General features: G+C 32.1%; 1 protein-coding gene across 1 annotated transcript in view; it reads right to left on the bottom strand.

The window, feature by feature from the left end:
• Positions 1-3,084: 3,084 nt before the first annotated feature.
• Positions 3,085-26,181, bottom strand: part of LOC143084210 (uncharacterized) — a 64,455-nt gene continuing 41,358 nt past the window's right edge. The window contains exons 11-17 of the mRNA XM_076260621.1: positions 25,510-25,650; positions 22,497-22,609; positions 21,070-21,195; positions 18,550-18,644; positions 10,036-10,255; positions 8,452-8,727; positions 3,085-3,252 (exon numbers count right to left, since the gene is read on the bottom strand). Of these exons, the coding sequence (XP_076116736.1) occupies positions 3,085-3,252; positions 8,452-8,727; positions 10,036-10,255; positions 18,550-18,644; positions 21,070-21,195; positions 22,497-22,609; positions 25,510-25,650 (1,139 nt within the window). The remainder of the gene's footprint in view (positions 3,253-8,451; positions 8,728-10,035; positions 10,256-18,549; positions 18,645-21,069; positions 21,196-22,496; positions 22,610-25,509; positions 25,651-26,181) is intronic.

The following is a 26,181-nucleotide window of genomic DNA, read 5'->3' as shown; positions in this document are numbered from 1 at the left end:
ACCAAAAAGCAATTGCAAAGGGCCCCCAAATGACTATTATAAAACAATTTTAACAGAAAAAGCAACGATTTTATCTATATTAAAACCGAGAATCGAGAAACACTTGGTCCAAGTACACAGTTATCGGCATTTGATGTCCTTTGATTTTCGTTGTCTACGAAAATAGTCTCTAGTGTGGACAGTGTGTTGCTTGCCAATTTTTTGTATACCCCTTCCACATTTATTTCTTCATGTTTTATGTCTCAAATAGCAAGTAGGGAATGAATTGACACTGTAAATAAAATTGGGTCATGAATTTGAAGGTCAAGGAGTGATTTGGTTCAACTAAAAAAGGTTAGAAATTAGCATTTCGGAAGCTGTCAAAAGATTTCAAAACCCCCTTAACATAAAAAAGTCAATATTTCGAGTTTAAGCTGATGAAGTTTTCTATAATTTTGGTATAATTTGTCCCAAAAGTAGTACAACACACTGTAAAAATTTTATATAGAAAGCGCAGGTTGGATTTTTTAAATTTTCATTTATTGTCTTTAAGAAATGCACTACGAAACAACTATGGTATCGGACCACTTATGCATATTACCAACAAACGACATCACTGAACTACGGGCTCCGGATAGATGCATGAAAATGTAGCGGGTTTAAACGTTTTAAGAAGCGCGAATCGTCATCTAAGCTGTAACAGCAGTCAAACACTACAACATGAAAACATAAAAATATACACTATTATATATCAATTGAAATAGCCTAACTCGATCAAAAAGAACTTCAGAGAATAAGCTTAAGTGTCAACTCTTTCAGATAAAGTTAACCTTAGATGAATAGATAAATGACACAATATAAATAAGGACATACTTATGTCTATGTGGGTTACTCCTCAAAGTTTGTCTTTCCCGTGGGATGTTTTGCTAGCTATAAAACCAGCTGCAACTCTCCATTTTCTCAAGGAATGCCTGTACAAAGTCAGGATTTTGACAGTTGATTTTCACTCGTTTTTTTGTCGATAACGTTTGATTTTTTCAGTTAATATGGAATCCTCTATTGTTTAGTATTTTCGTTATACCTTTTTCATATTTAGATCACAAAATAATTATTATAGTTCTTTAAAAAGACGATTCCTAAAGTAACCTCTTTTTCGTTGAGCAGAAACGGGTAGGTATTCCCCTCGTTTCATATTGATTTGTATTTTACATCTCTCCTTCTGTATAGATTATTATATTACATCCCATATTTTTATATATTAATACCTTACATCCCTCTGGTAACCATTTTCCGATAGTGTTATTCCAATATCGACAATTAATGGCAGTCGAGGAAATTCTAACAGATATATTCTGACTAATATTCCCATCGCTTCGGTCGTTGATGATAACTCCTAAACTCCAGTAGAGCGATTTTTTGCCAGGTTCTTTTAAAAATGCTATGTGTGCATTACTAATGAGCGTCCCATTTTCTGCATCTGACAAAGACACCTGTTTATGAAATTCTATTGCAATCTTCACTGACATATTATACTGTGGACCATCTGTCATAAGCTTCAACATGTAAAACATGTTAGCTGGCTGTTTCACTTTAAGACGTATGAAGTTATCTTCTTGGGAATTCAAAATAAATTCGCTATATTTTTCTTTTCCTGTAAAAAAATATAAAAGTATAACAATACATATTTATTGAAATATTTTTTTCATTTATATTTAAATGAAACATTCCAAATAAAAACAGTTGTAAATACTATATGAAGGTTGTTGTTCTTCATTTAAAAAATGTTGACATTTTATAATGACAGGTCCAAAGCCATAATAGCACAGTAAAGCAGACAAAACCAAATGCATTGTTGTAGTAATACTGACACAACAACACATGTACCACCATATAAAGGAACACGCTGCTTCAAAAACATTCTCAAAGAAAAAGGATCTTGGTGCCATATATATCTCTTGATAATGATTTATTGAAATGATAAGTTATCATACGTCAAGCTTTGTTGAACTTATTTGAAGTTTCATATTGTGATTATATATAATTACTAAGTTTTAATGACGTTGATACAATGATTATATATCTCTTGATAATGATTTATTGAAATTATATGTTATCATACGTCAAGCTTTGTTGAACTCATTCGAAGTTTCACATTGTGATTATATACAATTACTAAGTTTTAATGACGTTGATACAATGATTTATCAACCTAGATATATTATATTCATCGGCCGAGGATGAATGTCATATCTCTTAAGTTCATATACCATTGTGAACTGAAGTCAACATTTTTTTTTATTATATAACTTCTCCAGTAGATAACTGTATTTTACTTTAAGCATGGCCATCTTAAAACATATATTTTACTATCTCAAATTGAGTTTACCTAGCGACGGATATTTGCGTAAGTTCAAATTAAATGGAAGTCAGTTCATGTCTAACCTATAACTTATCCTGACTTGATCTGAAAAATTCATACCTTAAATTGCATATGAGCATGGCAAGAGCTGGTTCCTGGAATTTTGATACTACAAGACTAATACTTCTGATCTGAACAACAAAGCAAATCTGCCCCTCCCCCTCTATTATGAATGTTTACACCTTTTTTTATCATACAAAAGAAACTTTAACAAGGTTTCTACAGTAATTCCAATACCCCAGGCTTTCTGAGTTTTTTTAGCAATCACAAAGTGTTTCAAGATGGAAAAATTAATATTTACCCAAGGTTATCTTCCAACTTATTTTCACGAACAGACAAATAACGCCAAAACTAATCGTCGCAAATATGTAAAACTTGTATATACATCAAGTAAACTAGAAAATCGCTAATAAAATAACCGCAAAATTAACAAGAAAGAAGGGTAAAACGCAAAACAGATTCATCGCTAAAAGTTTGTTTACAGTATTAGTTTTGGTGAAATCGTATTTGCAAACGTTTATCTACTATTGTTTACATCCCCATTCATAACAAATAAATGCTTTGAATGACACAGATATTTGGGTTTAACTCAAACAGCTACATATTGTATAACTAAGTATAAGACTATAAACAAAGAGTCTTTGTTCGTAACCCATCATTATCATGCATTACTTTTTTTCTGATAATTATAGATTCTTACTTCCAATAGGTATATCAATGATGATAGGCTTTGGTAATTTAGTTACACCAAGTGTTTTTTGGTTTAAATCCTTAAGAATTAGCGATATCATTGGAGAATTAATGTATGCAGACGACTTGTCCCAAGATCTTGGATTCTTGTCTGAGAATAGCATCTGTAATAGAAAAATGACAATTGATCTATGCAGACGATTTCTCCTAAGATCTTAGATTCTTGTCCGAGAAAAACATCTGTAAATAGAAAAAGGCTAACTAATATATGCAGACGACTTTTCCCAAGATCTTAGATTCTTGTCTGAGAAAAGAATCTGTAATAGATATTTAAATGACAATTAATGTATGCAGACGATTTGTCCCAAGATCTTAGATTCTTGTCTGAAAAAAAGCATCTGTAATAGAAAAAAGGACAATAAATGTATGCAGACGACTTGTCCCAAGATCTTGGATTCTTGTCTGAGAAAAGCATCTGTGATAGAAAAAGGAGAATTAATGTATGCAGATGACTTGTCCCAAGATCTTATATTCTTGTCTGAGAAAAAGCTTCTGTGATAGAAAAAGGACAATTAATGTATGCAGATGACTTGTCCCATGTTCATGGGTTCTTGGCTGAGAAAAGCGTTTGTAATAGAAAAAGGAGAATTAATGTATGCAGACGGCTTGTCCCAAGATCTTGTCTGAGGAAAGCATCTGTAATAGAAAAGTTGTCATCCACACCGTGTTGACATTTAAAAAAGAATAGAAAACCCCCGCCACATATACCATTGACATTTACTTTATAACCACCACCAGTATGAATCAGAAAAAGTGACCCAAAAAAACATACTATTTACATATTACTGTCTTGTAACACTGTGTAAAAGATATGTGAACCCGGCACGTACATCTTTTTCGAGGGAACACCATCACTGTGTCTAAACCACACCGGCAAAAATTGTTCGGACTCGATGGTATCTAACATCCGGCACAATGATGGAACATCGATTGACAGAAGAAAGATAGGTTTCTCCTTATTTTCTTATCTCTTTTTTGATATCGAATAATATATATACATATACAACTATTTTCTATTGTGAGATGCAATATTTTATACAACAGTTCTATATTAACTGAGAAAAAAGTAAAAATGCACGTCAAAATGACGAATTGAGTGAACCTTGCCTCCAAATTGTTTAATTTCTCGTTAAATTGTTCACATTGTACGGAAAGAATGGTACGGGAAGATAGATATTGACACGGAGATTGCAAAACTTGTCATTATGAGCAGTTCAATATTTGTATTGCTGTGTATGGAACGAAAGAAATGGGTCATGTCAAATTTAAATACACCGGTTTTGTCCATGTTGTTTACCACACAATCACCAGGTTTCGTCTAAATATATCACCCGTTTTTTTATTATTTTTTAAAACAAACAATTTATGAAAAGCAACGTTAACACGTATCTGAATATTGTCTGTCGAAAGAATTTAAACATATATATATTGTAAAGTAAACTTGACGTGTATAAATGTATTCTAAACGGGCAGTTTTTGACATAGGTAATTATAGTAATACACATTTTCCTAAAAAATTTAATTTTATTTTCACTAAACGATTTACAGATCGTTTGACCATTATAAGAAATAACTTTGTTAAGTTTCATAAACATTAGATAAGCTGTTCTCAAGTTACGGTGCGACATGTTTACGCTGGACAGAAGAATAGACGAATAAATAGACGGACGGACAGAATGACTTAGAGATGGAGGAACGGACGGATGGAAGGAAGGACAGACGACAGGACGGATATATACAATAATATGTCCTGTCAAAATAGTGACGGGCGTGTAAAAACGTAGAGAAATGAAAAAAAAAAACAACTCTAACATTAAAGGTCAATAAGTTTGATAGGATATCGGCCAAGTCGACTTATTTGTATATCTTGTCTTCCTATATCATTTTTGCTATATAACTTTTATATGTTTGAAAATAATAGATAGAAATTGATAAAAAGAACGTCAAATTCGTCATTTAAGGGCAATGCAATAACTCCTTTAAGAAGTAATGTGAGATTATTAAGGTAAATGGACAACACAAATGGCCCTTTCGAATTTTCTATGTCTACGGCTGTTTTTAAATAATTGACATCATGCACTTGTATGTTTTAAGCCATGACGGCCATCTTGGTTGACCAGCGGGGTCACAGAATTTTTTTAAAACTAGATACCCTAATTTTAATTAAAAAAAAATATAATTTTAGATAAGGTTTGTTGAATGCAGCGTAGTAATTTTAGATATGAAAATTTATGTAAAAAATTGTATTGATAGATAATGAACGACGGTCGACCGGTGCCAAGTGATGAAAAAAATTACTTTTCCTCTTGGATCAAGTGAGCTAAAAACAACCAAGAATTCCAAAAAAAATTGCACCGTTCTTGAATTTAAAAAAAAATTGTGCAACAACTAAAAATTTCAAATTTCACGAACGAGATAACTTGATCAAACAATTTCACTGGCGTTTTTGTTCAACCAAAAACAATAAGACATGTTATTTATACTTATGTATAGGCACTGACATGTCACAAATGCTTAAATGATCGCAATTTAATTTATTTTGAAGGTCTGTAAGATAAAAAAAAAAAAAAAAAACTGGTCACAGAAACTTAACCGATTGTTTATAGAACCATTTAAGTCGAGGTCTAATGAATCCTGGCAGACGGATATGAACACATTTTTATTATTGAAACCAACAAAAACCATTAACATTTACCAATTAATCAAGGAAATAAGTTTACGGTTTCATGAATCGTCATGTGGCCAAAGGAAAAATAATATAGAAATGAGGTCAAGAGCAAGGGCAATGGACATATGGCAAATAGAAAAAAAATTCGTTAGATCTCTGTTTTATACTTGTATATGATGCAGTCAAACCTTCTTACTTTTGACATATGCAGCTTTATACAAATAGTTAAAACGCTTTGAATTCGAATCACTTGGTATCGCTCGTTTAAAAATATCAATGATAATGTTTATAATAACCATACTAGTAATCAAACTCACATAATCCGATTTGGCGGGTGTCCCTGTTTTCTTATTTCTTACACTATTTAGATTCGGTATACACTTTATAAGATAAGTGGCGAATCTAGAAGACGTATAGGTTGCACGCCCTGTCCCCACCTTTGATTGCCAAAACTATATTGATTCCTGTATTTAATGATTTTCTAATTAAAAAAATAGTGAAAATATTGTTCGACTCGCTACGTTCGATGGTATGTAAAAGCTGTTCGAATTACGTCAACTTTGAAATAAACTGAATCTGTTTGTCCGTATATATTGTCAAAATATATTGACCAACGTCAGTGTACGATCATCATAACATAATTGCGACAGTACATACCCGTTTTTTTTATAGTAAGGTTAACCATGGAAGAAATATTTCAATATTACTTCCATGGGTTAACAAAATAATTATTATTGAATTTTCTCGATGACCTGAGACTATTATACTAATTTATAAAATGTAGTCTAGTTACAATTAGTGATAAATAAATTTTATTTTAAATGCATCGTAGTTGTAATCCTTTTCTTCCTATAAACATTCATGTCTATGTCGATTATGCATGCATATACATTTGTCTTATTATCAACTTTTATCCTTAAGAAGATTTATTTTTAACTATCATAGAAAAGATTACATCTATAGAATGATTAGATTACTTAAAAAGGGTGCCCATCCTATTTTGCGAGAAAATCAGATATCAATTGTGTGTTTCGATTTTTTTTTGGACCGTAAACTCTAATTTCAAGTTTAAACATATTTTCCATAATTCATATAGAAAACGCATATTTGATAGCTTTAACTTTTTTAATTTGCGTTATAACCTTCATTTCTATCTATTCTGCTGAAAAAATTTGAATGCAAAGTAAAACAAACATCAGTTGTGTTCTATAAGAGTAGGAATTCTAGTGTTTTGCTTATTATTTATATGAATCTGAGACTGGTCATATAAATAATAAGCCGTTGTCCTATGGAAGAACTCGTTTTCCAACGACCCACACAACTTCCTTTTAGTGGATTATTAATCGGATTATTATGATTTTTTTTATTTGACCAAACCGGGTTATGCATTGTGAAATCTATGACAAAACCGGACAGTTCCATTTTGACATGACCCATTTCTTTCCTTCCATACTCACAAATACAAGTATTGAGATGTTCATTATGACAAGTTTTGCAATCTCCGTATCAGTATCTATCTTCCCGTACCTTTCTTTCCGTCCAATGTGAACAATTTAACGAGAAATTAAACAATTTCGAGGCAAGGTTCACTCAATTCGTCATTTTGACGTGCATTTTTACTTATTTCTCCGTTAATATAGAACGATTTTAGAAAATATTGCATCTCACAATAGAAAATAGTTGTATATGTATATATAATCTTCGATATCATAAAAAAAGGAAAATAAGGAGAAACCTTTCTTTCTTCTGTCTATTGATGTTCCGTCATTGTGCCGGATGTTAGATACCATCGAGTCCGAACAATTTTTGCCGGTGTGGTTAAGACACAGTGACCATTCATCATTCATAAATATTCAAATTAATGAATTAGCGGAGACAGTAAACGGAAATTTGCGACCGTCAAATCAAAATTGACGGTGGCAACTCTTCAACTACAGTACTGTTATTCCGATTCTAAAGCATTACAAAAAGAAAAAAAATACGATAAACTTCATGAATGATTTTGACACAAAGACGTCATGGCTAAACGTGACGTCATGTCAATGAAAACTTACAATCTGGAAGTTATTACGTTACTTGTACGCTTCAAATTCGGATAAAATTACAGTAAAACGGCAAATTCGAGATAGGTGTTGTTTTATTCTCGATTATAAAATAGTAATCAAACATTTAATGATTCAACTGTGGATTTGACGGCAACTTTAAGCCAATAAAAAAAAGTGTTACACACAAAAAAAATCAACACACAAATAGAAAAAAAAAGTGTTCCCTTTGAATGGAGCATATTATTTTCATAGAGAGGCCTAATGGACTGTCATTTACATAAACACGATTGTGTTTAGCATTTCTTTTCAATGAGATAATTGCTTTTCATAAAAACTTCCGCAATATCCAATAAAAAAGAGCGTCACGGACCTTATGTTCGTATAAAAAAAACACATATCATCTTACCACGTTCAGTACAATTATCTGCCCTTATGAGTGCACATTTTTTTTAATTTCAGGAACAGTGAAACGACGTTGTGTTTTATGATTGTTTAATAATTCCAAGTAAGATGGTTCTGTTGATACTTGGTACGTTTTTTTTTTGTTTTTTTTTTGCAACATGTCTGGACAAATCTACACAAAAATTTACCTGAAATTTAAATCCATTCTTACTAGCTTCTTTAAGTTGTTCTTTTATTTCTGGTGGTAGTTTGAAGGAGCTTGTGACAGTTTTATTACCAATTTTCCTGGAAGTGCTTATATCTGTGGAAGTGTTCGTTGAATTATTTAATTTGGAAACTCCAACTACTAAATTCATAGTCTTTGTTGAGAATTCCATAGTCTTAGGTTCATCGTCTGACAGAGTTTTAAGTGCTGAATCAGCTATGATATCAACTGTGTGAAGGAGCTTCTTTGTTCTTTCGATCTAATATAAAAGTAATGATATATTATATTAATACGCGTGCATTGAGTAAGGTATATAATTAAAAAACTTTAAAAAAAATCGTCACCTTGTTGACTATGTCTCATACTCTGGTCACTGGAGGACATAATTTTGTGCAATGCAAAACGTAAAAAGCAACCATTAAAGTTTGCAAGGAATTAATCTTGAATTTAAGTTATAAAATATACAAAAAAAAAAAAAAACTTTGTATTTAATTAGATTTTTGGCAAAGCCTAAATGGCCTACAGGCGAAAGATAATAAATGCCATTCAAAGTAGCAAATAAACTGACAAAGTCACGAAAGAAATATAAAGACCAAAAGACAAACAATAGTTCACAAAAAAAAAAACCAACACAAAACTGTAGACTGAAAAACACGAACCCTACTAAAAACTAGAATAATTTAAGGTGCTTCGCAAGGGTGAGCATTGCAGTATAAAAAAATCAGAAGAGTATGCATAGTTGGAATTATAACCTGCAGAAAACCTGCGTTTAACCATTTTGAGACAAAAATCATTCTCAAATCAAAAGCAAAGTATTTTTCTCAAATTTATGTTCCATTTTCACATTTCTTTAACGGTTTGCGAATAATATTCCTCTCACTAGTGAAAACACTGTTCGCGGCAAATGATTGGTCGGCAAATGATTGGTCAAAATTTAATTGTGACGTTACATATTCTTAGCTTCTTCTGAATTTTCCCATTGAAACGTGAATAACACGGGATTTTGAAATGAAGAAAAAAGGATAAAGTGTTGGAAAATAATTAAAAAGTCAGATTTTTAAACGACCATCACCATGTCTCTTGTTGCTCTTAATGCTTATTTTTTTTAAGCATTGATTTTTCATATATGTTCCAAATAAGTTCTAATCATTCCTGTTTTATTCATTAAACTGTTATTGTAGTCAAAACAGATATGCAATAAGAAAAATAGAAACATAGAAGTAGTTGTTTGACTTATTTGTGTATTTCCCATTCGTAAATCTTCTTATATGAACCGTTTTCAAATTCGTTCAAAAATTCTAAAAGTCTTCATTTTTTATCTGAGCGTCACTGATGAGTTTTGTGTATACGAAATGCGCGTCTTGAATATCAAATTATAAGCCTGGTACTTTTAATAAATATTATTATGGTTTCCACTTGATAAGAAATGTACAAAACATTTAAAAAAAACATCAGTTTCGATATTTTGGAAAATTTTTATAGTTTACATATTTCTGCATGATCTGATGTTAGTATTAAATTGTAATGTAACGAGTTCTTATAAATACATTATAAGTGATAGTTTTACCTTTTTTTCTCTCGCCTTGATTTCTGCTTCTGTTTCTTGTACTTGTGTTTCTTGTTGTTCTTCTGGACTTTCATATGGAACTTCTTGTTCGGGTTCTGTTTCTTCTACATGTATGACATCTTCAGTTTCAGATTTATCTTCCACTATAACCTTTTCTTTTATATTACGTTCAGGTACATGATTTAAATCCAAAAGATTGGAACTCGAATCAAAAAGTGACCTAAAAAAATAAAGACGTGTTCTATTACCAAAAAGGACAAAAAAACCAGAACCAGAATGTTAATGAAAAAATATACGATTGATAGACTTCGTATCTGACAGTACATCAGCAATTGCACTTAACGAGTTATAGTAATTTACTAAAATGTACATGATATACATATGTATTGGTTTTGCTTATTGTTGAAGAACGAGCAGTTTGCAATTTCTATGTCATTTGGTGTATTTTAGAGCATATAATTAGATACGTGATAATTGAAGTTCAGTAAAATGGTATTATTGTTTCACTGTTTGTCTATGTGATAACAACTCTGCTTCGATAGATTGTCTTGTCACTAATGTTAGATCTGAATACACTTTATCAGGACGCAGGTTCAGTTTACTTGCAGCATCTAATAAAATCATTGCATCCTAACATTTATGTCCAGGTTGTGCAATAACAGCTTAATAAGTATTCGTATTGAGGGTGGTGAATGTAATTCAGGAGGTGCTCATCCCATCGACACATCATAATTCTATCCTTTTTGGAGTTCTTTCGATCCTCTTAGTTGTTGTTTGTTATGTTTAGATGCAGGTTGTGACATAACAGCTAAGTAAGTATTCGTATTGAGGGTGGTGAATGTAATTCAGGAGTTGCTCATCCCGTCAACACATCCGAATTAAATCATTTTTGGAGTTCTTTCGATCCTCTTAGTTGTTGTTTGTTATGTTTAGATGCAGGTTGTGACATAACAGCTAAGTAAGTATTCGTATTGAGGGTGGTGAATGTAATTCAGGAGGTGCTCATCCCGTCAACACATCCGAATTAAATAAATTTTGGAGTTCTTTCAATCCTCTTAGTTGTTGTTTGTTATGTTTAGATCCAGGTTGTGACATAACAGCTAAGTAAGTATTCGTGTTGAGGGTGGTGATTGTAATTCAGGAGGTGCTCATCCCGTCAACACATCCGAATTAAATCATTTTTGGAGTTCTTTCGATCCTCTTAGTTGTTGTTTGTTATGTTTAGATCCAGGTTGTGACATAACAGCTAAGTAAGTATTCGTATTGAGGGTGGTGCATGTAATTCAGGAGGTGCTCATCCCGTCAACACATCCGAATTAAATCATTTTTGGAGTTCTTTCGATCCTCTTAGGTGTTGTTTGTTATGTTTAGATCCAGGTTGTGACATAACAGCTAAGTAAGTATTCGTATTGAGGGTGGTGAATGTAAATCAGGAGGTGCTCATCCCGTCAACACATCCGAATTAAATCCTTTTTGGAGTTCTTTCGATCCTCTTAGTTGTTGTTTGTTACGTTTAGATCCAGGTTGTGACATAACAACTAAGTAAGTATTCGTATTGAGGGTGGTGAATGTCATGTGAATGAGGTGCTCATCCCGTCAACACATCCGAATTCGATTCATTTTGAAGTTCTTTTGATCCGCTTAGTTGTTGTTTGTTACCTTTGATCTGTATCATGTTAACAATTTAAGATATGTGAACATCGGCAAACAATTTTAGTCTAAATTTAGTATGAACTATCAAAAACTTTGTCGGTTAGTTTACATAAAATCGCCGAATACAGTTCGAAAATTCTTCGTTCTTATCCTCTGGTCTCCCGACATCGTTTTATTTTATAAACCAACCAATGTGTAAACGTTTCTAATCAAAGCAAAGCCGTAAAGTTTCATTGCTAAACTGATATTAAATACTTTAATAAATTTTAAGTAGATACAATAATGTAACGTTTAAAATATGATCCAATTATGTTTGAATAATTGAATAAAGAGAGAGGCGACATATATCAAAGGGACATTTTCACTCATAAGTCAGAAACAAAGTGAAAACGTCAGGGCTAAAATAAAAAAAGACATGGAATATCGTATCAACTAGAAGATATATACCGTGATGCAGGTGTTGCTGTAATGTTGCTACATTGACATGGATAGTACACAATTGCAAAAATGTTGGCTTGATTTAACACTTTCTTTACCGGATTGAACTGGATTTAGCGTCTCTATGACATTATCAAAATTGCACGCGACCTGCGTGTTTTTGTTGTCATTTCTGACATTTCGTAAACCGACGTGTTGATGCTTTTCCTGGAGCTGTCGTGCAATTATTGATTTAACATCGATAAGTGAATAATATATGAACTGTTCTTTCGTATTTTTTCCGTAAATACGTGTAAAATAAATATTTAATTTGAGTAAAGCTATGGAAGAGTTAAGTCCATTCGTCAAAAACGGAATTTTTTAGAGGAGAAGTCTCTTTGAAAAGAATCTTATTCGCGTATTTTCCGCTAAAATACCTTCATAAAAAAAATCGCCGACGACTCATTTTAATTATTATAACAGTTATGTAAAGGAAAGTGTATGCCGTTTGGTCCACATCTGAAGATGATCATAATATTTTGTCAGCGTCCAACACTCATCTGCAGCCATTGTTGACCTTGACTCGATTTGGAATCGGCTTTCCTCAGTTATTTATATAAATTGGTCACGTTTCTAAACACAACAATATAAGTAGCTAAGAAGCAGGTTTTATTTCAGCATTAAAATGATCTGATTTTTTAAGTAGGAATTTACAGCGAAACAGTTTCTTGTCAGTCTTGATTATCTAGAAGTCAGAGTATAAAATCTGTACCTAAACATGCTTATCATTGGAATTTTGATGATCTTTTTATAGTTGCATATATATGTTTAACACCAGATACTTTTAAAATATTATCAGGAATTTCTAAAACACTTGGACTTTAAAATTTAGAATTGAAATTTCCTAAACAACACCCAGGTTTTTCAAATTATTTTTCTTGAAAGAAAATTTGGAATTGAACTCTTATCAACTAAGTTAAAAGGAAGATCAATTTGTCAGAGGATTTGTCTCTGATTTTGTACCCTCCTTAAAAATCATTAAAATTAAAACACAGACACCTGACAAGAGACAGTGAGATACAATATATTTAGTTATACTGCCCATGACTTGTCACTTTGAGCATTAAATATAGAATCTAATATTCCCCTTATTCATTATGCTAAACTGATGATTTCTTGTAAAACATTAAAGCTGTATCTGACACCAGTGAGCTAATATATATACTAGAGCCTAAATGACATAAAGTTTGGAATATTTTTTCTAATAATTTCTGCTTTAAAGTCAGATACTAACATCCTGGGATCTGCTCAAAATTACCACTGTCGTAAAAAAGGAAATTTATAAACGACAGCCAATTTTCAAGTACCAATATTTTTTCCTTCTTTGTATTTGGGACAGGGCAACCGAACAAAATATTTTGTGTTGAATTACACCCAGTGAACATCAATGTAATACATACGAGTTGCAATGCATGTCTTAAACCTCTCTCTAGGTGACATCTGAATATCTTATTTTTTTGGCGTAGTTGGGTTGTTTGTCTAACAATTGTTATGTATACCCTTTCCCAAAATTTACCCTTATGTATATTTTCACAAGATATTATTTACATAGTAATATGTATCACTGGCATTTCACATACCTTCAGCTGGTGTTTAAGTCAATAAATTAAAAAAATAAAATGTTTTGCTTCCTCTCAAAGCCCTCCATAAATAAGACATTAATAAGATAGATCCCTTTAATTTTTGAGGTATGAATTAAAAAATGTATATAAATGTCATTAATCTGGAGCTGGAGGTAAACATGTTCTTTTCCATTCACATTAAAGACCATTACATTATTGTTCTTCTCTATAGCTACATGTCAACATGTACTTTGCAATACCAGCTAACTACAATCTTTATAATTTAATCTGTTAAAAAATCAACTCTTTTTTCCATTTTATTCTAATATATATCAAAGCAAAAAGACTGGACATACACGTGTATTATTAGCTTGTGTATTTTATAATTTATTTTTATCCATCCTGCTGTGAGTGTGACTGGACTTTTAAAAATTGTGGTCTGCAAACTTGGAAGTGTACGTTCAAAGACTTTCTTTAAATGTCTGACGAGAAACAAGTAGAAAGATTCAATACCTTGTTCCATTCACAAAAAAATCGTTCTCTAAGTCTGGTGTATATTTTGTGTTCATAACTTCGAAAAAGGCACATAATGGTTACTGCAAGCACATGACATCTCACATGACATTACAACGTAAAAACGGAATCCCCGTTTTATTGGTCAACTGAAGGCCGTTTTCAAAGGTCAATATATTTATAAAATAGAATCGGAAAACAAAACACAAACGGAGACTTGCATGCGGTCTCATTTTTGGACTAAATAAATGTTTATCGTGGCCATTTACAGGCACAAATTAAGAAATATCTAAGGAACAATAAGGTTAGCGCATCCGAATCTGAAAACGGCAACTTTCAATGAAATGTTGTATTAAATGACCCCTGAATATCCGCATTGGTATGCAAATTATCGCAAATGAGGTCACGGCATAAACATTTCCATAGCAACAATCATTCAGGTGAAGACATAGATTAAATCTTGATTAATGAAAATCTGTGTACTAACACAATTAACCATAATATACATGTTTACACTAATGTTAACGAGGCCAGGATAAAGTACCGGTACCTTTTCTATCAACACATTTAAATATGTTAACCCCTTTTCAGTTGATTCGGTCGGGAAACGATGTTTCTTGTGCAAAAAACTAGATGTTTATTTCTTACTTTGTTCTTTTCGGATTAAAAATATTATATTAAGGAGGTAGACCTAGGTTAAGGGAAATAACTCATAAAATCATCAGTACGTTTGTGTCAGCCATTGCCATAAATATGTTCTAAGCTTCTCGGATACATAGATTATTTCCAATCTGTTTCAGGTAAATGCTTAAAATTCATTGACGAAACTTGACTTTTACAAACGCATAATTGATTTAAAGAGTTATCTCCCTGAACCAAGGTCTACCCCTTAAATAAGAAATTTAAATTATACAACAAGTATAACTGTTTTTTCATTATTTCCACTGATATCTATTTCAAATAAAGGAGAAAGATAACAAAGGGATATTCAAACTCATGGAATAAAATGACAACGCCAAGTCTACAAAAGAAAAAGACCAACAGAAAAACAACAATTCACAACACACAACATAGAAAACTAAAAACTAAGGAACACAAACCCCACCAAAAATTGGGGATGATCTCGGGTGCTCTTAAAGGACAAGTAAATCCTGCACTACATGTGGCACCTGTCGTGTTGCTCATGTCAGTAAAATATTGATAATAAGTGTTCCTCGGTAGGTCACATTTCTAGGAAAAGAAGATGGGATTGTAGATGGGAACATATTTTTTGTCATCTGTCAAAGAGATATTCCATAATTATTTCAAAAGTTTATATCATTAGTTATTTTTAATCAATATCAGTGGACTGTTATTCCACGAGGGTTCCATCATCACAACACCCATTTTATTGTCATCATTGAACATTATTTTTGTAAATCATCCATAGAAAAATTCTGTAATTGCAACCAATTCAGGGTCACGCTATTCTGACTCAAGTTGTCGGAATTCATGTGTATATGTTGGCTAATTTTAGGTCGCTACCCCAATATGGTATCTGGTTCCTGTTCTATTAATAAAACAAACCAGATAATTAAAGGTTGATATCTATTTATAAGATCCACTTGTGTTTTCGATCAACATCACTAAGCAGTAGCTGACACATTTCTGGTTTTAAACTAAAAGAAATGTAAAGAGTCCGACAGGGCAGAACAATGATCTTCTAAAAAGCCCAGATATCTCTGTAAACTTATCATGCTAACGATATAAATGAGAGGATGACGTTATAATACCTGTGAAAATAAATCTTGTAGATATTCATGTTGTGCATATACATCTTCAAGATTTTGAATTTCCTCTTCTTTATAATAGATATAGACATCTACAAAAATGTCAACTCCATGTCAAAGTTATTTGAACAATAATTATCTGTGATTATTTCATATATCAGGTCTTTCATCATGTCTTTAATGTTATTCTTACTTGACCATAGTTTCTTCTTTCCCCGGTTCTCTTAAATGTTATACTCACTTGACCATAGTTTCTACTTTCCCCAGTTCACGTTAATGTTATTCTTACTTGACCATAGTTTCTACTTTCCCTGGTTTGCTTTAATGTTATTCTTACTTGACCATAGTGTCTACTTTCCCCGGTATGCTTTAATGTTTTTCTTACTTGACCATAGTTTCTACTTTCCACAGTTCACCTTTATGTTATACTCACTTGACCACCCTTACCGAAAAAAGCCCTGCCGCAAGTTTGCAGCAAACATTGCCGCAAGCTTTCAGCAAATGTCTGATGCAAACTTGCCGCAACCATCTTACCATGCAAATGAAGTTTGCGGCAAGCTTGCTGCAAACAGAATTATGCAAATTAGATTTGCCCTAAGCTTGCAACAATTGTTTGTTGCAAACTTGCGGCAAACTTGCAGGAACTACACATATACTAATGTCATGTGTGAAGACACCTTCAATTTATCTCTTTCAAAAATTACACAGCAACTTTTTAAAAAGTCAATTCCTGTCTTTACACAAACTGTCATTGGAAGAATTCTTGCAAACTCATGAGATTTAAGGAAGTGCATACATGCATTTGAGTTTTGAAAAAGGGGCAAGAGTCATTCTCAAATGACTTAATAAACCTGTATTAAAAATGAACAAGGTAAAATCTCAAATGTGTATTGAGACTATAAAGGCAAAGCTAGGTAATAATTGCAAATACAGAATTTAAGTTAATCTTAATAAACATGATCATGATGGTGCAGTACATCAGTTACAAATTCAAACTTATAATGGCTTAAGTTTTTCAATAACACATACATGTATATATAGTTGATTACTTAACTATGTATGATGATAACATTAATTATTTCATTAAAACATGGAGTTCAATGAATCATTTGTACTTACAAAATTACATACTGATTGTCCCATATTATTGAACCAAAATGCCTCCTTGATCTCTTATATGTGAAATGCATTTCCAAACAAAATCAACATGACCTAGCAACAATTTCAAATTGCTATCATCCAGGAAGTGCCAATCTAGGCATGCCTAGTCAACATTGTGTTATTCTTGTAATGTTCTTGTTAACATATAGAATGGTAAAAACTTTCTGCAATCTTGCAGCAAACATTCTTTATTATTTTAAACTTTCTAGCAATCTTACGGCAAACGTTGATGTGTCTGCAAACTTGCCGCAAGCTGGCAGCAAAGTCTGCCGGAAGTTTGCAGCTAGCGGCAAACATCTGCAAACGCTATTTTCTGTGTTCCTGCAAACTTTTTGTTTTCCGCAAGCTTGCAGCAAGTCTGCTGCAAGTTTGCGGCAAGTTTGCGGTAAGTTTGCGGCAAACAATTCAGTTTCATAAGGGCATAGTTTCTACTTTCCCCAGTTCACTTTAATATTATTCTTACTTGACCATAGTTTCTACTTTCCCCGGTTCCCTTAAATGTTATACTCACTTGACCATAGTTTCTACTTTCCCCGGTTCACTTTAATGTTATACTCACTTGACCATAGTTTCTACTTTCTCCGGTTCACTTTAATGTTATACTCACTTGACCATAGTCTCTACTTTCCCCGGTTTGCTTTAATGTTATTCTTACTTGACCATAGTTTCTACTTTCCACAGTTCACTTTAATGTTATACTCACTTGACCACTCTTCCCGAAAAAAAGCCCTGTGGCAAAAATTGCCGCAAGCTTTCAGCAAATGTTTGATGCAAACTTGCCGCAACCATTTTACCATGCAAATGAAGTTTGCGGCAAGCTTGCTGCAAACAGAATTATGCAAATTAGATTTGCCCTAAGCTTGCAGCAATTGTTTGTTGCAAATTTGGGGCAAACTTGCAGGAACTACACATATACTAATGTCATGTGTGAAGACACATTCAATTTATCTCTTTCAAAAATTACACAGCAACATTTTTAAAAAGTCAATTCCTGGGCAGGAACTACACATATACTAATGTCATGTGTGAAGACACATTCAATTTATCTCTTTCAAAAATTACACAGCAACATTTTTAAAAAGTCAATTCCAAAGGGCATAGTTTCTACTTTCCCCAGTTCACTTTAATATTATTCTTACTTGACCATTGTTTCTACTTTCCCCGGTTCCCTTAAATGTTATACTTACTTGATCATAATTTCGACTTTCCTCAGTTTGCTTTAATGTTATACTCACTTGACCATAGTTTCTACTTTCCCCGGTTCCCTTAAATGTTATACTCACTTGACCATAGTTTCTATTTTCCCCGGTTCCTTTAAATGTTATACTTACTTGATCATAGTTTCTACTTTCCCCGGTTTGCTTTAATGTTATACTCACTTGACCATATTTTCTACTTTCCCCGGTTCACTTTTATTGACATCAGTATGTGATAACTTATCAGATATCTTGTCCATAACATTAAGTAACGCATCCTGTAAGAAAACTAAAATAATCAAAAGCTTATCATAATATGCATGAAAATGTAATGATTCTCAATTTTCATGATTTGATTATTTGCGCATGACTTAATTTACATTGTTTTATAGTTATGATTTGAATATTTTTTAATGTTATAATCCTTGGATTAGTTTTTCTATATTACAATTTTAAGAATATGTTTCTATGTTTCAATTCTTGGATTAGTTAATAACTAATTCTTATTACATTGACCTTGGACTTTTTATTTCAAATAGGTAAAAGGAAAAAAAAAAGAGGAAGAACAATATTTATTTTCACTCATTCTCAAGCAACGTCATCGACAACATCCTGATAATATCTATTCTTGTATTCATGACGCCAGGGGCCGGTTGTTCAACTTGTTGTTAGCAATAACGATCCGTTAAATTTTGATAACATATCGATAAAATTTAACGTTCCGTTATGTTGTTCTTAATTTGAATGAAATTTAACGTTGGTAGGAAGCAGCGTTAATTAATTTAACCAAGGCATCACTTAAAAATGGCTGCTATCATGATGCTACCAGGAAGGACTGAGTTTTCAGCGGTACTCTTTCTCATTTAACCAATTTGAATGATGAAGAACAAAGAAGAACGTACAGATTTAGCAAAGACTATATTGCACACCTTTGCTATCTACTTCAAGACACAGGCTCAACAGGTCCACCAACAAATATACAGCACTGACAGTTGAGCAGCAGGTATGCGAATACATATGCTCTTTTAGTAATATAATAATAATTTGTGGGTAGCAACAAACAACAGAACTATGTCAATTGGACATGCTTTGATACTATATCTGCGCTTGAATTTTTACTTGATAACATTATTGTTTGCTTTGGAGATTCCGTATATCGTCCAGTTATTGGAATTCCAATGGGGACTTACTGTGCACCACTAACTGCGGACCTGTTTTTTTTTATTGTTATGAGTTACAATTTATGACTAAAATCAACAAAAACCCATCAAAACAACATCTGATACAAACATTTTACCTTTCAGATATTTGGATGATACATTGGCTCTAAATAATGACTACTTCAGTATGTAAACTAAAGAAATTTTTCCTGTTGAACTTACTTGAAAGAAAGTTTATACTAACAATGACCACTGCCCTTTCCTCGATCTTGCTATCTATATCTTTAACGGGAAGCTTAATACAATAAATTATGATAAAAGAGATTATTTTTCATTTCCTATCATTAATTATCCATTTTTAGATGGTGAAGTTCCTTGTCACCATTTTATGATGTTTATATCTCAACTTGAAGGATTCGCTCGTGTATGTAACAGTATATTACATTTTAACAAGAGAAAATAATGTATTACCGAAAAATTATTACACCAAGATTTTCGATATCATAAACTAGTCAACACATTTACTAAATTTTATCATCGGTATAAGGACATCATTCGTAAATATAACGCAACATGCAGACATACTTATGCTTTCAGATATTTCACTTCCAATCTTCTATGGTAATATTCTTAACAAAGCACAAAAATGTCAGTATTCACCTCAAATACTAAGAAAACCGTTAAACATACTTCTTAAGAAGGGATATAGTTACGATACTGTTGTCAGTTCATTAACGATTGCATATTTTGGCTTTAATTCTAATTCACGGATAGGGTCACTGCATCGGAATTAAAGACATTTATTCTAAAACTAGTTGTTGGCATGACACGGGTTATGTTCTTCTCATATATTTTATGATGGTATATTACTAAACCCCTAACAAGAGCAATTGTGTCTGATATTCATTTGATGAAGACATAATCTTTCAATCAGTTTAATTGAGGTCTTGAGCTGGCATGTCAGTTATTGTCTGTAGTCTGTTGTTATTTATGTATTATTGTCATTTTGTTTATTAGATTTTGTTTCCTATTCTGACATCGGACTAGGATAGATATTTGATTAGGAGCCAGCTGAAGGACGCCTCTGGGTGCGGGAGTTTCTTGCTACATTGATGACCCATTGGTGGTCTTCGGCTGTTGTCTGCTCTATGGTCGGGCTGTTGTCTTTTTGACACATTCCCCATTTCCATTCTCAATTTTATTTCACTCGGCTACTATGCATCCAGCTCCTTCTTACAGGTTATAGTTTGGAATACGACAGAGGAGCGGTTTCCCGTGTTGTCAGTAATGTGACAAATGCCCTCATTGAGACTTGGTTAACGACAAGTTTAACAACCGGCCCCTGAGAAATAAATCAGATTTATTTCATATGTGAAATTGTCTTTTTTATTTCACTGGGATATAATTGATACTATTCGCAAAGAAATTACAATTTTTAAATAACTCTCGGTATTTGAAGACGGATATTTAAAAGAAAAACAATTTTATGATCTAAAAAAGAGAAATCCCGTCAAACAATTCATACTAATTTTTTATTTACTACCTGAACGTTATCCGATAAGCCATCTTCTTCCTTAGAAATTTGGTTCGAAGCTTCTAAGACATTTTCCATTTCAGCTTCGTTTTCTGTAGGTAACACAGCTAAAACTGTAACAATTTCTTCAATTATCTGTAAGAAAATTACAGAGAAATAAATAGTGTAATGGGTAAAAAAAAAAACAATAAAAAAAAAACATATATAATCTGTTAATCAATCAGTTGTACTATTTTTGGTAAAATTTATAGGACTCTTTCATGTGAATAAAAAAGGAAGAAGATGTATCACGTTTTACGTTTTTTTTTAATTTTTCATAACGTTCTCTATCTTATATATAAAAAGAAACACCATAAGTTAACCAAGTTTACTAGGATGTAATGAATGGACATATTCAGAAATGATTTTTTTTAAATTTGTCATTGCGTTCTCTATCTGATTATAATTATATTGAGCAACACAAATAAGAATAAAAGAAACACCAGAAGTTAATCATGTTTACTCGGGTGTTAAGGATGGCCATTTTCAGAAGTGACACATAGTGTTCACGTTACGGTTGTTATAAAATATAAATAAACAAATAAACTGCTTAGAATAGACATTTGCAGAAACTGTCATACACCTACGACTAGGAATACAATTACACATACAAGTAGCATTCATTTTTCAATATTCTCATAGTTAAAATATAACCACTTGATACAAAACAAAGTCTAACACCTATGATGTTTTTCGATAGTTGAACACATTTTTGTTTAAGGCAATATATGTAGTAATGTGTACATATTAATCATTGTACAGGATGCAGCGGGTTAGTGTTTATGAACAGTTACTTTTCATTCTTCTTCTTATTAAAAAAAAAAATATAAAGATAATACAAATATAACTTTTTTCAAGTGAAAGGACATGACACTTGCAAAAAGTTCTATTTGTATTACCTTATATTTTTTTTTGAATAAGGAAAATACTTTTGACTTCGTTTTTGGAATCAATAAAAAAGAAACACAACTATATAAAAAAACACAATAAAGCTACCAATGACATCTGTATGTCGAAAATATAATCTAAACTATTTGTCTGTTGTGATGTAAAAATCTAGATGTACTTAAGTAGATGGAATTTCACCAATATTAGAGATAAAAGATGCAAAGGTGTATCAGGCTAGAACAAGAATACTGCTTTGGTATCTTTCGCCTCTCTTTACATGCTTAACATCCACGTAACACTTATTGTATACTTTGAATAATGAATAATGGATTCAACAGAATCAATGAGAATGCTAGTTTAATTCTCCGATGGTATCTCCCTCTTATTCTATATGAATGTTAATCCAAACAAGATCACAATCCGATAAAGAAAAAAAATGTCGTTTACAAAAACAAAAGCATGACAGAAGATCGGGCCAAAAACAATATAAATGAATAGACCCATCTTACGTGCTCTTTTTCTTCTATCTCTATATGCATATGATGAATTGAATCCATCGTTGCTCCTACAATATTTCCAAATCCCTTCGTATCATTAACAAATTCCTCTGCATTGAAACTAGCTAAAATGCAAGAAAGTTTTATGATAAATTTATATTTTACTTCAAATGTGTCAAATTTTGATTCTTATGCGTTGATATAATAATCTCATCATCGTAGAGAACAAACATAATTACAAGAGGGTAATCATAACTTTTTATTTGCTGCATTTTGTTTATACTTTACTAAAGTCAGATGGGTTGTTTCTCTATTAGGTATGTTTGTTTATACTTTTCTAAAGTCAGATGTGTTGTATATCGATTATTTATGTTTGTTTATACTTTTCTAAAGTCAGATGTGTTGTATATCTATTATTTATGTCTTTTTATACTTTTCTAAAGTCAGATGTGTTGTATATCTATTATCTATGTTTGTTTATACTTTTCTAAAGTCAGATGTGTTGTTTATCTATTATTTATGTTTGTTTATACTTAACTAAAGTCAGATGTGTTGTATATCTATTATTTATGTTTGTTTATACTTTTCTAAAGTCAGATGTGTTGTTTATTTTTTATTTATGTTTGTTTATACTTTTCTCTAAAGTCATATATGTTGTATATATCTATTATTTATGTTTGTTTATACTTTTCTTAAGTCAGTTGTGTTGTAAATATATTATGTATAAAATTGAGAATTGAAATTGGGAATATGTCTAAGTGACAACAACTCGACCACAAAGCAGACAAAAGCCGAAGGCCACCAATGGGTCTTCAATGTAGCGATAAAATCCCGAACCCGGAGGCGTTCTTCAGGTAGCCCCTAAACAAATATATACTATATATATATATATATATATATCGATAATGGACGTCATACTAAACTCCGAATTATATATGAAACTAAAATTAAAAATCATACAAGACTTACAAAGGCCAGATGCTCCTGAATTGTGACAGGCGCAAATTTGCGGCGGGGTTAAAATGTTAACATAATTCTGGCTGATGGATCCAAATAACTGTCACGCTAACCAATTATGTCTGTTTGGGTTGCTCACACAATTTTGTCAATAACAAAAATCTTAAAACAGCTATAAGATATTTTAATGATTTAGTTATCTATTTAACTGGGTTTGATCCACTATTTCTTTTTTTTAAGTGCCTTTACCGAGGCAATATAAAGGAATTTAAAGCTTGTTTTCCATTCCTTCAATTAATTGATCATTAAATCGAGCTGTTGATTTTATTAGGTTTTAATAAATATCTCCTTTTCTAGATTCACGTTCGAGTTTGTATTTTTGTTAAAGCATATTTTGTGAACAATTTCACCCATAAGATTAAAGCATTTAAAGGAAAACTTCCATAATAAAGCTGTCTATTGAAGGCCATTCCGGTCAGAAATTGCCACAATATAAACATAAGGAGATTATGATGATAGGACCATGAGAGGGCTGCATAGACTATCAATGTCGTTAAACACATCCTATATCATGATAATAGCTTTTTATGATTTTTATAAACTTTTTCCACAAACAAGTAGTAATTTCAATGCATTCATCGTCTGGAAACACATAAAGAAGATGTATTGTTTTTATATTTGTGTTTCTGCACTTCGCAGTTCCTTGATTTATATGTTTATGCAAAACTACCAAAAAATCATTCTACGACAGAACATCAAGATGTAATTTTTCGAATCTTAAGTCATTTGAATCCGCTGAATGCAATCGAAAACATAGCCTACACCTGTTGGGTAAACACATTCTATGAAATCTTTATGGAATAGCCCAGCCTCGGTTGAAATTATAGAACACCATGGGTACAAAAAAAAAACAACAAAAAAACGAAAATGTCACTTACGTTAAAGTAAACAATAAAGATGTTTTTTTTACCAATGAGCTAACTTTTGTTACTAAAAATAACAAAAATAACAAACTTCCGGGAAAATTCTAAAGTAGTTTCATGACGTCCGGTTCAATTTTTGTTTTGCAGTACCGACGACTTCCAATTTCGCGACACCGGTGGTGAGTGAGCCACTCGCCGTTAATGCATGTTTTATGGGTCATTCAAAGGCATTGTTTTGTATTTTATGTTCATATATTTTTCTTACAAAAACACTTTACTGTCTGATCTAAAAAATAATAAAAATAAAGAATTGAAGTTTAAGACAATCTATTCTTGAATATATTTTAACAATGACCCCAAAGTCCTGTATGATACACAGTATTATCTAACTTTGTACTTCTTTACGCCACAACTTTCTTTACTGTTTTCTTCTTTCATATTTGTACCATTATATAACGTTTGCAATACTAGTATGCATTATTAAACTTAATTTTTTTTTATATTTCTATTCATTTGTTGTCTGGTATAGTAATTAGACATACAACATTACTTCTGATTTTCTACCTCTTTTGCTATAGTAATTACCTTAGGAGATTGTATACTTCGTTTGATAAAAACAAGATGTGGTATGATTGCCAATGAGACAACTCTTCACAAGAGACCGAAATGACACAGAAATAAACAACTGTAGGTCACCGTATTGCATTCAACAATGAGCAAAGCCCATATTGCATAGTCAGCTGTAAAAGGTCCCAAAATGAAGATGTGAAACAATTTAAACGAGATAACTAACGGCCTTATTTAAGTACACAAAATGAACGAAACACAAATATGTAACAGATAAACAAAACAATTACACACCTCTTAGCATTTATTAAGAGTTCACTATCATAATTGATTTACAATAAAAAATCATTTCATGTATATAATTTTATAGTGCATGAAAAATGGAAGTTAAAACAACTGATTTTCCATAAGACGAGAAGTTGTGAGTATGTTCTAAATGACAGGTAAGTTTTATCCGAATTCGACCTCACAATACAAGCACTTTAATTTAACTTATATCAACTAACTTTGGTAGAGCTCGGATAATGTGAACAGAGTATGAGTCTATACAGGACTAAGTGTAGATACTGAATACGTACCGTCGTTACAAGTATTATCATCGGCGTCATAATGCATCATTGCTGGCATTTCACAATGGCACACACTGGACGAACAAAGCAAAGGAGGATAACAACTTATATTTCTAACCACTGTCGAACAAGGGTCAAGGTATCTACCAGCTGTAATCAAAACCTTTATATCAGCTATGTGTAAAGCAGACATTTATAGTTCTTAATGTTTTGCACTATTTCAATAAGTTTGTTAGGATTAATGAATATAACTATTCATTGTTTCCAGAATACATATTAAACTTTTCGCCAATGCGCCCGTAATAGGGAGCATGATAATGACGAAATAAGTGAAACTGCAAACTTCTGCTCACTGATGATACCCCTTCCCGCCCAGGATGTTGTAAAGTGATGAATCTGAAAACGCATCACACAGTTAAGCTGACTATTATAAACCCTGAAACCAACTTTTAGAAATCCATATATTGCAGTTCCTGAGAATAAAAAAGTCAAAACTTTTCAACTTCGCTATCGTGTGTAAAATTATACAAGTGTTCGGTAAACAGGAAGATCTTGAGTGATGACTCCGAGAACGCATCACATGGTAATGATGACTTCCGAAAGTTGTTTAGTGATAAATCTGAAAATGCGTCACACGGAAAAGTTTACTTATGTCCATTTGTAATTAAATTTCAGGAATCC

The sequence above is a fragment of the Mytilus galloprovincialis genome, chromosome 7 (genome assembly GCF_965363235.1).
Source record: "Mytilus galloprovincialis chromosome 7, xbMytGall1.hap1.1, whole genome shotgun sequence".
Classification (NCBI taxonomy): Eukaryota; Metazoa; Mollusca; class Bivalvia; order Mytilida; family Mytilidae; genus Mytilus; species Mytilus galloprovincialis.
Note: the sequence above shows the minus strand (reverse complement) of the source record. Positions and strands in the feature narration are given on the sequence as shown.